The following is a 13522-nucleotide window of genomic DNA, read 5'->3' as shown; positions in this document are numbered from 1 at the left end:
GGGCCGGGCCGGGCCGCAGCCCCCGACACGCCGCGGTGGCTCCGCGCAGGGCCGCGCTGCGCCCGCCGCCCGCCCGCCCCCCAAATGGCTCCAGCGCCGAGCCGGGGGCGCGCCGCGAGCCCGCGCTCACCGGCAAGCCGTCGGCGATCCTGCTGCCCGCGTACACGGTGCCGAAGCCCCCGCTGCCCAGCACAGAGCCCACTTGATAGACTTTATCGAAAGGCTCCTTCTCCACTTTCACTGGAAGGACGAGAGAGAGAGCGAGAGAGACAATGTTAATTTCGAAAGCCGAGCTACACTTGGCAAAAAAAAAAAAGTCTGTCCACTGGACACGTATTGTCTGTGTTGCCAATTCTGTCCAAGACATTCCCGATAAAAAAAAAAAAAGTTTCCTCGTGCCGTGAGGAGCCCTCCACAGGGAGCCCCTGCCGCGGGGCTCGGGTACGAGGGGCTCGGGCACGAGCGCCCCGCGCCCCGCCGGGGAGCCCCGCGCTGCGCCGTCGCCGCGGCCCCGCCGTACCTGGCTGCAGGATCTTCACCGGCAAGTGATCCATACTGGTGGGGCTGCAAATGTGAGCCAGCGAGCCGAACTTGGAAAGTAACATCTTCCGGAGAGGGAGCACGGAAAGCCCCCCGCAGTGAAAGTCAGGGCGTCCTGCGGGCTAATTGTTCAGTTAAAAGCCGGGCGGGCGGGGAGCAGCGGCGCAGGTTCCAGCCCCAGCCGGGATCGCGGCGGGCGGGCCGGGGAGAGCTTCCGAGCAGCTGCGGCGCCTCGGCTCGCTCCTTCCTCCGCCGGCACTGCAGCACAAACCGACGGACACTTCCCGAAATAAACAGCCAGCAGAGAATCCAAGTCGAAACAATAAGAAGTCCTTCGGAAAAGAAAACAGATAGGGAGGACGATGCTCTTCCTCTTCCGACCGGCGAGTACAGTCACACACGCACCGAGGAGCATGCACATACACAGGATCAGCAGTGCACGCAGGCGGCACCGGGGCTGCGACGCCGCGTGTAAAATCCGCCCCTGCGGGGAGCTGCCGGGGGCTGCTGTGCCGGCGCCGCAGTGGAGCCGTGGCGGGCGCAGGTAGCAGAGCCGCGCCGCGCCGCCGTGCTGCCCGCTCACTTCTGAGCCGGCGACGCCGCGCAGCCGCCTCTTAACTCCCAATATTTTGGTGGGGGCAGAGCGCGGCGCGCGCGGAGGATATCCCTCCGCGGGGGAGTGGGGAACACCTCTCCCTGCCCGCCGCCGGGCGGCCCCCCCGCGCCGGAGCGGGCGGCGCGGCGGCGCCCGGCGCCCGCGGTGGGGCTGGCTGGACCGGCAGAGTCCCGTCCCACCCCATCGTAAACGCGGGGGGGCGGGGGGGCTGGGAACTACTTATTTGTAGTAATCGACGCGCAGAGTTACAGACTGTCTGCGAAGCTCCCACACATTAGCGAAAAAAAAGGGGGGGGGAAGATTCTCTTATTTGCGTTAACATTTCCCGGCGGCCAATGAAGGGGCGCCTTTTCAAAGAGCCACGGGTGCGGCCAATCAGGAGGGGCTCATTTGCATACGGCGGAGCGGGGGCCAAGCGGGCAGGGCGGGAATTCGTCGGCGCGCCGTCCCCCCTCCCCGCCTGCCTCCCGGCCGCTCCGGGAAAGGTCACTCTCTTCGCTGGCCGAGACACTGCGTCTGGAGCCGGCGGGGGGCGGGGAGCTGCAGCCGGCGCCATGATCGCCGCGCTGGGGCACGCCGGGCCACAGCTTTATCTTCCCTTAGCCTTTGATGAGAGCACCTTCCCCCCGCGCCCGCCCCAAACGCAGCATTTCAAAGCCCGCTTATTTATGCAGCCGCTGTTTACCGAAATAACGTGTCATGCTCTCTCGCCCATTGTGTCTCCTAATTCCTGCCCTTTCTCTGCTGTGATTTCTTGTTTAACTGCAGCTGCCTCTAACTCCCCGGGAGAAGCTGGAGGCGTGCTCGCTCTGAAGGATGCGAGGCGGGTCCTAGGCGTTTGACTACACGCTCGTGAGCCCCGCTTCCTTTTTTGTTTCCTGTTGTAAGTCACGCTCTGCCTCGAGACAGCCCCTGTGAAAACACCGCGGCTTGCGCAGACGTAGCTGCAGCACGGGCCGCGCCGTGCGAGGGCAGGCTTCAGCGCATCAGCGGAGCGCTGCGCGCCGGAGCGGCTGAGGGCTTCCCCCCCTCCCCAGTTAGATGCCAGTCGAGAAATGACAAGAAGCTGTTTTATTTTCCCGGCGCTATCGCTAATCGGATACGCGGCGCTGGAAACCCGTCCCCCCGCTGCGGCGCCTCGCCTCAGCCGGCCTGGCAGCGCCCGCGCGGGAGCGGGGGCGCCGTGCCCGGCCTCGCCCGGCCCGGCCTCGCCCGGCCCGCAGGGGGCGCTGCGCCACAGGGATTAGCCCCGCTCCTCGGGCGCGGGGAGCGCGTTGGGGCCGGCGGGGGCACCGCTTCTTCCTTCCAGATTAATTTTCAGGCAGCTTTTAAAAGTGTTGTCTTATTCTTACTTTTTTCGTCTCTTCCGACGCGGCTTTTACAGTGTCTCCCCGTGAGGTGCGGGCCCCAGGTTCAGTGCACTGTCGCCGCTGCGCCCGCGGTCCCGCGGGGGCCGTTAACGGCTCCTCGGGCGCCGCCCCGCCGCCGCGGCCTGGCCCTTGTGAGGCCCGCTGGCACCGGCCTCGGCGAACAAAAAAGCGTTAAAAAATTCAGCAGAGAGCAGAAAGTGTGAGGTTATTCAGAGGGTCTTGCCGCATGTCAGTCCAGCAAAAGTGGAGGGCCACTGAATTAGCCATTAATTACTGCTGTGTTTGCTGGATAGCAGTATCTTAGTAATTGTTCCAGCAGCTACTTACACTACTACCCAGATGCATGTAATTGGAGAAGTGGCCTCCAAATGTGCAAGGCCTCAGTGTAGCTGGGTAATAATAACACAATATTTGCAGGCAGCTGAAGCAGTCAGTGTCTTCCACTTGTCCCCACACTGCAATCCTTTTTACTGTGTCTGAGTCCCAGTTGTGTAAGGGGAACGTCTCACATCCCTCTGTCAAAAACAGTGAAGCTGAAGATACAGATACTGCACGCGGACGGGATCCCTAAAGTGAGGGTATTTTTGGACAATCACTTGAAGCGCTGGCAGTCGTCCCCCTTCCGTGCACTGGGAGAGCCTGGCACTTGGCATTCCCTGCTGATAATAGTAGTGCTATAATATCAGCCCATCATGCCCATAAACAAAGCAAGGCTTCTAGGGAGAGGTAATATCTTTTATTAGATTAGACCAACTGCTATAAAGGTCAAGTTTTCAGGCACAGTTTCAACCCTTCATGTGATTTTTGAAGCTGGATCAGCTGGTTTTAAAAAGTTTCTGTGGGAGAGAAACTTTTGTTTGTTAGAAATCTGGCTTTTTGGCTATGTCTAATCACAATTATGTAATTTTTAGAAAATTTCTCCAGATAATGGCATCTGCATACTATAGTTATGGGTTTTTTTGCTGCTGAAATGAAAACAAAAACAGTAGGAAGATTTGAAGATATGAGAATATATGTTCCGGGTTTACTTTAAAGGATATAGTTGTATCTGCCTTTTGCTGTAATCTTTGTCATCAACTATTTTGAGCATTGCTTTCAACAGAGGAAGTTTTTCTCCTTTCAAGATGAGATTTCTGATTATTGAAATAGCAAATATTTTTAAGAAGAAAAACTGGCATTAAATATTAATATGCACAAATCTAATTATTTAGGGACTTAATACTGCAAGTAGGTTTTTTACATGACTAAGCATGAAAAACATGCATGTATCACTAGCCTGTAAATGTAGAACATCACACCTTTTTATTCCAACTGCATTTGCAATTTCTTTAATTGATTACGAATGAAATCCATCTTTGTAGTGCCAGTCTATGGTAAATCAGTGATGTATTTGCCTTGAGCCTGTTCGAGAAAATAATACCTCATTTCCTCAAAATCCTGTTGAGTTTAAGCTACATCTTTTTCAGCTGTATCGACTCTAATACTTCAATTCAAAAGAATATAGCACACCTTTGTGCTATGTTTGAAACAAAATGGTAACCTAAAAAAGACCCTCAGTTCTGGTATTGGAATAATTCCTGATTTGATTTATATTTTGACAACAATGTAATAGGGAAGGATATTTTGTATTTAAAGTTAAAGAAAATAAGGTAGAAACTGTAAAAAAGTGATAATGAGGTATTTGTTCTCCCTTCACTTAATTTTGGCAGACAGACATTTAATTTGTATAGAGCTACAAGGACTCTTGGTTTGACAGAATTACAGATGGATCCCAGACATGGAATTTACCCTGTCTTCACATAAGCCTTTCATGGGTTTGTGGTGCTTCTTTTGATCTGGCTTGGAACATGCAGTTCAGTGGTCCTAAACAATTATAGCTGCAGAAATATTTTATAAACTAGTTTTGGCCTCTTTGGCAGTGGCTTTGCAACTATAAATGGAAAATCATTCATGGGTAGGATGCCAATTTGTTCTTTGATGTACAAAATTTTTGTGTGCAAGGGTCCCTGAGCAAGCATAAGTTTGTCATGCACAGAAATACGAAAATTCCATGGGATTTTCTGCTTGCAACATAGACACAGTAACAACTTCTGGCTATCTTTTAATGTTTCTAGGGAACCTAGTTCAAAATTTGCTGTGCCACATCATCAGATATTGCAGTGGAATAATGTGCACATATGCCTGTGGTCGTTGTAGGTCTTCTGTAAGGGACTACCAAAATGCATCTGTTTGCATTATGTAACCACAAGGAATGCTGCCAAGAATGCTCTAGTAGTGAAAGTCCAATAAAGTTGATGAGAATATTGGTGCTCTCAGGTCCCTCAAACTCTTCTTGTATGTGAAATACTGAAAGCTCCTAGCCATCTTAGTGGCCCTTCTCTTGACTCTGTTCTGTCTCTCTTTTGTTTAGGAAGGGAACAGACTGAACACTGTACTCCAGAAGTGGCCTCATATGTGCTGAATGGAGAAGAATTGTCATTTCTCTTGACCTGCTGGCTATGCTCTTGCTAATGCAGTCCAAGATGTGCTAAGTCTTCATTGCCACAAGGGCACACCGCTGACTTTGAATTTGTTGTCCACCAGGACCCTCTAGGTCCTCTTCTGTAGAACAGCTAGTCAGTCCCAGCCTGTTCTCTTGCAGTAGTATATTCTGTCCCAGGTATAGGACCTTGTATTTGTCTTTTTTGAACTTCAAGACAGACTTATTTGTTGTTCCACTCCTTCAGCGTGTTGAGGTCTCCCTGAATGGCAGCTCTGCCTTCCAGTGTATTAGCAGACCCCCTGGATTTGGCATCATACCTGTACTTGCAAGGGTCTCTTCGTGCAGGTAACATATGAAGATGTTATGTGATATTGGCACCAGTATTGTTGCCAGGTAACATCACTTGTAACCAACTGCCAACTGGACTTCACACAGTTGTCCTCTACCCTTTAAGCCAAATGATCTTGCCAGTTTTTCACCCACTATGTAGTCCACCCATCCAGCCTATATTTCCCCACTTTGGCTGCAAGGATACTATGGGAGACTGTCCAAAGCCTACTGAAGTCAAGCCTTACTACTCTCCCCTCATCCATAGAGCCAGTAACTTAATTGTGCTTGATTAAGCACAATTTGCCCTTGGTAGATATAAGCTGGCTGTTTTCAAATACATTCCTGTCATCATTTCCTATCATATGGTTTCCATGAGTACTTGCTCCACAGTTTCCCAGGGACTGAGGTAAGGCTAACTAGTCTATAGTTGCCCAGATCCTCCTTCTTGCCATTTTCTAAGATAGATGCAACATTTTTGTAATCACCAGGAACCTTCCCTGATCACTGTGACCTTTCCCAAGTGATAGAGAGTGGTCTTCCAATGACATCTGCCAGCAATCTCAGTAGTGTCAGATGCATTCTGTCCAATCCAATGAATCTGTATAATTCCAGTTTATTTAAATCATCCCTAACTTGACTGTTGCTACTAGGCATGGAGATCTGAGAGGCCTGAAAACAGACACTGCCTGTCTAAGACTAAGAAGTCATTGAATAGCTGTGTCCTTTGTCACAAGGTCACTTGCCCTATTCAGTAACATGCCCAGGTTTTACTTGGTCTCCATTTTGTGGCAAAGGTACTTGCAAAAGTCTTCCTTGCTACTCTCTATATCTTCACCAATTTTAGCTGCATGCAAGCTTTGGCCCTCTAATTCTATCCCTGCATGCCTACTTGATGCAGAATTTGAGTTAGATACCATGATATAGTTTTAAAGCAAGTCTGACTGAAAGTCTCTCCAGCATTAATAATTATGACTCAAAGAGTGGGGGCCTCTTCAGAACTGAGTTCTTCAGGACCTCGTGTTCCACTGTACAGGTGCATATTATATTCAGTAGAGATACTACACAATTTCAACAGCTGTTGACCCCATTTCAAAAAGTGTATTGAAGAACTAAAGAGGGATCAAGAAAGGGTAATGAGAATGACTTAGGATATGAAACAAAAATATTTTCTAAAAGATTAGACTTTTTTCACTTCAGAGAGAAGATTAAGAAAGTTGATGCAGTGAAATAATGGTCTAGGTACAGTAGCTTAGATGACTGTGTTCTCTGTCATCTGATATGAGCACAGAAACATTGAGGAAAATTAAAAGATAACATTCAAAACTGATAAAAAAACACAACTTGTAATTACCTCTACTTGTAAAACTTGTAATTAGACTGTGGAACTCATTGCCAAGTCACAAAGGCCAAGAATGTAACAAGATTAAAAAGGGTGTTATTGTGTTTTTATGGATTGCAGGAGTATTCAGAGTTGTCATAACTGGATGATAAAAATAATAGAAGGGCTATTAACTCCCAAGTTTCAAGGTGGAAATCAACCTTTTATCCAGTAGAACAGGTTGAAACTGACATTGGCAAGTTCATAGATACGGAATGTGAGTAAGGAGCAGATAGTCCACAACTGCCTCTTCTGGGATCTCTGTACAGAGTGAGCCAAGGTGCTGGAATAGAGAGTCTGTGTAATAAGGTAATTCCTAGAATCCCATATTTGGCCGGTTTAATTCTGTTTGTTTCAGTAGTGTTATATTTAAACTGCTGTAATGATGTGAAGAATAGATGCCAGTCTTTTGTTCAACAGACTGAACTTGTGATGGACTAGATCAGTATTTCTCAACCTGTCATCTTTGCACCTGTGGAATTAGTATGATATCATGAAGTGGTTTGCAAGTTTTATGTTTGCCCACATGCAAACAAACAAAATAGAGGGGGGAAAAGGGAGTAAAAAAAGAACAGTCAAGGTTTAGCCTATTTTTTGTTAGTTGTTAAAAAAAAAGAAAAGAAAATAAGTTGCAAAAGTAGATCCATAGATAGTCCTTCAGTTCACATTTGAGAAACACTGGAGTAGATGACCCTTAAGATCCCTTGTAGAAATCGTAATTCTGGAAGGGCATTTACTATATGGGATGAAGAAATAAAAAGATTGTCTGTGTCTGTGTCTGAGTTTTGAAGAGTTTTAAAATACAGATCAAACTGGATTCTGTTCTACCTTCCCTTTTCAAAATTTTGCACAAAAACATTTGAAATATGAAAATTAAATATATAACAGTCTTAGATGAATTGTGCTTATACTAGCTATAAAATTTAGATCATTGGATCTGTGACTTGATCCAAAAGGCATGTTGCTGTGTCCCCAGTAAAATAATTAAGTAATTTATTAATCACAAATTGGTTCCAGAAGTCAATAGCAGTACTTCTGTGGCTTTCTATACTGAAAACCAAATAGAAACATTTAACTGGCTTTATACAATAATAATAATAATAATAATAATAATACAGAAAACAGTGAAGAGTCTTGCAAGAAGAGAGACTTCTATACAGGAAGCCTCTGTATACTGGGATGCCAGCTGTTTACTTGATCTGTCTTGAATCTAAATTTAAAGTCAACCTTTTAACATCAACATTATAGAACAAAATGTAATATGATCTTATTTGGTCCAATGCTACTAATTTCCACTCTCCATAGAGCTATATTTGTAATTTTAAAGGTGAGAGAAGTCATTTAAAATAGACTGAGAGGAGAGGGATTTTGTGGGCAGGGGGCATGTTAATTCAAGAACTGTTAAAAGGATATACTAGTTGTGATATGGACATGATGGAATAAATTCACATTTAAGTGTAATAGGTAGATGCATTACGGAACAGCTGTTTACGTTTTCAGGCAGTTACACTCATATAAGCTCTTAAGGCTTCATGAGCCCAAATTGAGCAATGTAAAAACATTCATACTTTTTGTGCTACCTTTGCAGCATGATCACTTTCTGTGTGCCTCCATCTTGACTTCAGCTTCTTAACCATTCTGTAATAAGAAGACTACTTCAGAGTTACCCTAAACACAGAAATAAAATCTGTCCTTTGAACCTCATATAGAAGGAACTACCAGATTACTTTGAATGGGTGTGCCCCAGGGTTCTGGCTAACAAACTACCAGTGTTCCTAATCTTTGCTAAGATAATGGAATGTAATTATTAACCAGTGAAAATCCTAGTCCTGCATGTGCACCTCATATGTAGTCTGTTGCAGAATTATCACTAGTCACCACTGCTTTCATTATTATCAACCACAGACCATATCAGTAGCTAACTGAATTGGTGTGTATGTCTTTGTACAAAAGATCTCAGTAATATGCTAATGTATATAATTGACAACAGGAGTTTCATGTGGAGAAGATAGTTATGCCTGAGTACATTTTTCTCTAAGAGTAGTTACTCTTGCCAGCATAGGCTGCACTGTTGTTTTTCGAAGTCAGATCAAATCTATGGGAAGAACAATTGCATTTAGCATATACAGAAAGCTGATACCAGGTTTGTTAATATAGTATTAAAATTTAAAAATCATGAGAAGGAATGAGTATCATTAAATGATCTTTGATCAAGGCTCAGTCGAATGCACTCCAACTTTTGTACTATAATTAGAAACTTAGTGACTGTCCTTGTTCAATGTTTTATTCATAGATAACTAAGGTATGTACCATAAACCACATATGACTGTGTGATTAAAGGAAAATTTTCTGTCTATCTTATCTGTAGTAGTATACTAACTTTATGATCATAATTTTGCCTTTTCTGTTTTGTTTCCATGAACTTTGCAAAGATTATCTTAACTTATGTATTTTTAATCAATATCTTATCTAGTTTTTATTATTATTATTATTATTATTATTATTGCTTCCTAAGTGTTAAAATCTAACAGTAAATGTGCTGCTAGTTAACTATTCCTCTTTCTGAAAGGGTGAATTTATTCATATTTCAGGCTTGTAAGTCTCTTGTGTCTGATCTAAAAATGTCTACACAGAAAAACAATACAAGATAACACAATTGGACAGCAAAAGCTGAGTCATACAAGAAGATACGTCCATTTTGACATAGGTCCATTTGTCCATGTGTCCATTTGTTCATTTCAGCTGTATTGTCTTTTATTGCTTTCCTGTGTGCATGTGTTTTTCAGATCAGACATGAGACTTACTAGCTGTGAATATAAATGGAGAGCCTTCCAAAAGGTCTGATTTTGAGGAGGTGGGAGCTCAGTATTCTGTTAGTATCATTATATACAGTTAGGAAGTAATTCAGGTATATAAAGACGTGTCTACTGCCATTTCAGGCAGCAAGGGTTTCCTGTCTGGCCTCCTCCTGCTGTTCCAGAATGATGTGAGTGCCATGTAGGTCCTTTGTCATCTCCTTGCCTGATGCGGAATTCTTAGATATGCTGTGGTATCTGAAGTATTAGATGCCTGTGTTTAGATACCTGAATCCCTCTGTTACCCTTCAGTAACTGTGTTTCTTTAAAATTTTCTTTGTGTTTTGAGTTTACTCTAGATTTTCAGATGCTCCGTGGTTGTACAATCAGAATTGTAGCCAGATTGGTGTCTCTGTGGAACATGGGACAATCATTACTACCTAACTCATGGTTTTGTCTACACAGAAAATAAGGACAGATTTGACGTCATTCTCAGCTCTGTTTACATCAGTCATTCCAGTATAAATCCTTACACTCAAGTCCTAATAACTGGTTAACTTTGCTGAACTTCTAGGAATGATATGGACCTGAAACCTCTGTATCTTTCAGCCCTTCCCCCTTCTGCAGTGTGTTAGGAACTACCTGTGATCATATCTTTCATACCTGAGTAAGATTGCTGCTGGTAGACTTCTTATTCCCAGTTATGTTTTTTTCCACGCTTCCATGTCATTTTCACTATCTGTTAGCAACAACAAGTCTGAGATGAGAGACAAGAGACAGTTATGCCACAGACTGAAGACTGCTTTCCAAATGCAAAGCATAACTTTCATCCTGGTTGCGTACCCTGGGATAGGAGGAGGGGAACATTCATTCTTTGAATATCGCTGTTATCACTTTTGACCACCATTGTCTGAAGAGGCACCTAACTCAGAGTTTCACAGAGGGCAACAACATCCACTTGGGAATGAAACATCTTGTTGTGAAAGTACTAAAATATTCTAGTGGTTAGAGCACTTACAGAAGAAAGGGAGATCTGTGTTCTAGACTTACAGCATCAAGAAGAGGAACAGCTGTAGTAGCCTCAAGTATCAAAGGATACTTTTCAGCTTATGCAGGAGTCTATACTTCGGAGCACAAAATTCCTTGGACACCTAGATAGAGTCCTCTAATAAATTTTTATAGATTTTAGGTATGTTCAACAGTTAAATGATTCTTGAGAACAGGTGGTGTGAATTATTCTTGAGCCTTAAGAATCTAACTTTGAACTGAAATCACAATTTAAACATTCTGAAAATGTCCCTCGTGGTTAGGTTAGTCTTGTGAAGGAGGAATACTGGACTCTAAACCCTGGTCCAGAGGTCATTTCTGTATTTTTGTATAAAAGGACACTGTTATACTGGGATATGAAATGTATATTTTATGTGAGATGAAAAGGAACAGAAAAAAGATATTGAAAGACCAGGTAGCAGTGTTGAAGATGGAGCTAGAAATGTGTTTTAGCTGCTACTAACGTAGGAGGTATAGATAATTGCATGGTTGATGGAGCTGGAAAATGAGAGTGACTGAGTGGCTTGGGCTTCTAGGAAGTCAGTAGAAAAGCAGGAGGTATGTACAGCACTGCTTAGGCTAGAGGATGCTGACTAGGACTTCCTTTTGGATGACATCTGAGAGGGAAACTGATGCTAAGCTCCACTGCCTGTGCTTCCACGACTAGCAGGGACAGCTGACAGTGTTCTACTTCTATAGACTTTGGTCGCAATCCTGAGCCTGGCAATATTTAGCAGTTCAGAACCTGCATGTTAAGAAAGCCTATGTTGTCAGTGCAAGCTAAGGCTGAGGTATTTGGCACTCTAATAAATGGGATCATTGTTATTATATAAAGTTTGGGTTATCTCCTCATGTGGGGAAACTGTCTCCTTCACTTATTCTCACTTCACTTGGAAGTCCCAATATATTGCTTTAGTAGGCAGGCTAGCAGTAAAGTATGTTATTAAAATAAATTGTTTCAGCTAAATGCAGTCATCTTTTCGTAACCCTTCAATGAGGTGTCAGCCGTGCTTCCAGAGTGGCAACCAAGTGGAACGTGCACAATTGTATGCTACCCTCATACAAATTTTGGCCACATAAATACAAAATGGAATTGATCATTGGATGGAATGATGACAATATGTATTAACAATTCCCCCTTTAATTGGTGCTGCTCTTGCAGCTGTTCCATTATTTTGCCTTGGACTAAAATCATCTAGATCATCACATTTCTCTCTTTGAAGCATTGGCAAAGAAAATTCCAAAGGACAAGACGAAAAGCTAACTCTGAGTCTTCAAAATGTATTGAAATTCTCAAGGACTCTGACTTCTCCATGTTCAGTGTTTTAGAATTCTTGGGAGAAAGTTATCCAGGCCTGCTTATTTTACAGCATTTATTTTTAATTGCTGCTCTTTAACATCATTGTTAGCTAATCTTGGAAAAGAAAATATTTCACCATTATTATAGGGTACAAATACATGCTTAGTTTTGTTCCAAATACAGAAATGCATGCTGAACACCTCTGCCTTTTCTTGCATAATTAACAATTTTGCCACCTGCCTCTTCCAGCATAATTGATATTTTTGCCATCTCTTTGTAGCAACAGACACAAGAATTAGGATTTATTTATTCCTGATTTTTATTAAAAATCTCTTACTGTCCTCTGTGCTATTGACCACAGAATATTTCTGCTTATACTTTTAATTTCCCTTGCTACCTGATCTTCTTAACTTCTGCTTTACATTTCTTGATTCCATATTTAATTAATATTCCTTGCCATCTGTCTGCAAGGAAGTTGGGTATATCTATATTATTAATACTTTAAAAAGACAAATGTGAGAAATTTAATAATAAATTTCTACATTTTGAAAATGTGTGAAATATATGGGCTGAAGGTAGTGCCTCTATAGTTTAAATCCCTCATCCTTACTAATTGGTCCTATACTCAAAAATAAGAAAATGAATCAATGTTGTATGGCTTGCCGTGCCATTGCTTGTCATACCATCTCATAGAAGATGAAATTCCTGATGAAATAGAAGTAGTAGTTCCTGTAGTTCCTGATGTGAATGTTGAAGTCCATTTTTAGGTGTATAAAAAACACCTGTCTGAGGACACTCTTAGACTTGAGGCACCAGATTAACTGTTGTTAATTCCTTCAGTTCTGTGCCTTGCCCCTGAGATGGCCACTGCTACCCCTTGGGGCTAAAATGTCTGACGCACTTGTTGATGCATCTGCTGCAATTTTCAGGTGAGGTCATTAAGATAAAGAGATCTCAGCATAGAATCATTTTACCTGAAGATTTTCATAAAAAAAAAAAAAAATCCAGCTGAAACCCTTAGCTTGGAGCCCAGTTACTTAAATTTCTGTTCATTCCAAAACAGTCAAAATATGAAGTGTTAGGCAATCTCAATAATATCAGCTCTGCAAGCCTCTAATAATTCACAAAAGAGAAGCTATTATGCCTGCTGCCATTTGATGTCATGTTAGTGGACACTTTTGCATGTGTTCCCACAGAGCTTGACAAAAATTTCAGACCCAGTTCTAGTTTCTCATGTCCTGGATTTTCTCTACTGAATTCAAAAGGATTTACATTACCATAAGGGAGATTTAAATCAGGCCATTTCAGACATATCTATGCAGTTGTGGTCTCACTGTCCTACTGCTTTATATGATTCTCATTACATACTTCATTTTGCTGGAGCAAATGGACCTTTATTCTTCCTTTTTACCAAAGACAAGGAACAAGGACTTATCACCCTTGAGGTTCATACTTTAAAAAAGTAGACCTGAATGATTTCAGTGAAATATATTATATTCAGCTTCATTTTTAATTTCATTCCTCAAATTATATTGTGTTGCTCACATACCTTTTTTTCTCTTTTTTGTATGGGTCTATCATTATCCATGTTGCTAAGTTTTACATTTTGAAGGGAAATAATGATCAGTGAAAGGATTATATAAAGAATAAATGGATTTTCATTG

General features: G+C 43.1%; 1 protein-coding gene across 1 annotated transcript in view; it reads right to left on the bottom strand.

The window, feature by feature from the left end:
- Window positions 1-1134, bottom strand: part of PIM3 (Pim-3 proto-oncogene, serine/threonine kinase) — a 5114-nt gene extending 3980 nt beyond the window's left edge. Inside the window, exons 1-2 of the mRNA XM_026086128.1 lie at window positions 521-1134; window positions 74-240 (exon numbers count right to left, since the gene is read on the bottom strand). Of these exons, the coding sequence (XP_025941913.1) occupies window positions 74-240; window positions 521-605 (252 nt within the window). The 5' untranslated portion in view covers window positions 606-1134. The remainder of the gene's footprint in view (window positions 1-73; window positions 241-520) is intronic.
- Between the last annotated feature and the right edge of the window lie 12388 nt (window positions 1135-13522).

Source organism: Apteryx rowi, unplaced genomic scaffold (genome assembly GCF_003343035.1).
Source record: "Apteryx rowi isolate R43461 unplaced genomic scaffold, aptRow1 scaffold_682, whole genome shotgun sequence".
NCBI lineage: Eukaryota > Metazoa > Chordata > Aves > Apterygiformes > Apterygidae > Apteryx > Apteryx rowi.
Note: the sequence above shows the minus strand (reverse complement) of the source record. Positions and strands in the feature narration are given on the sequence as shown.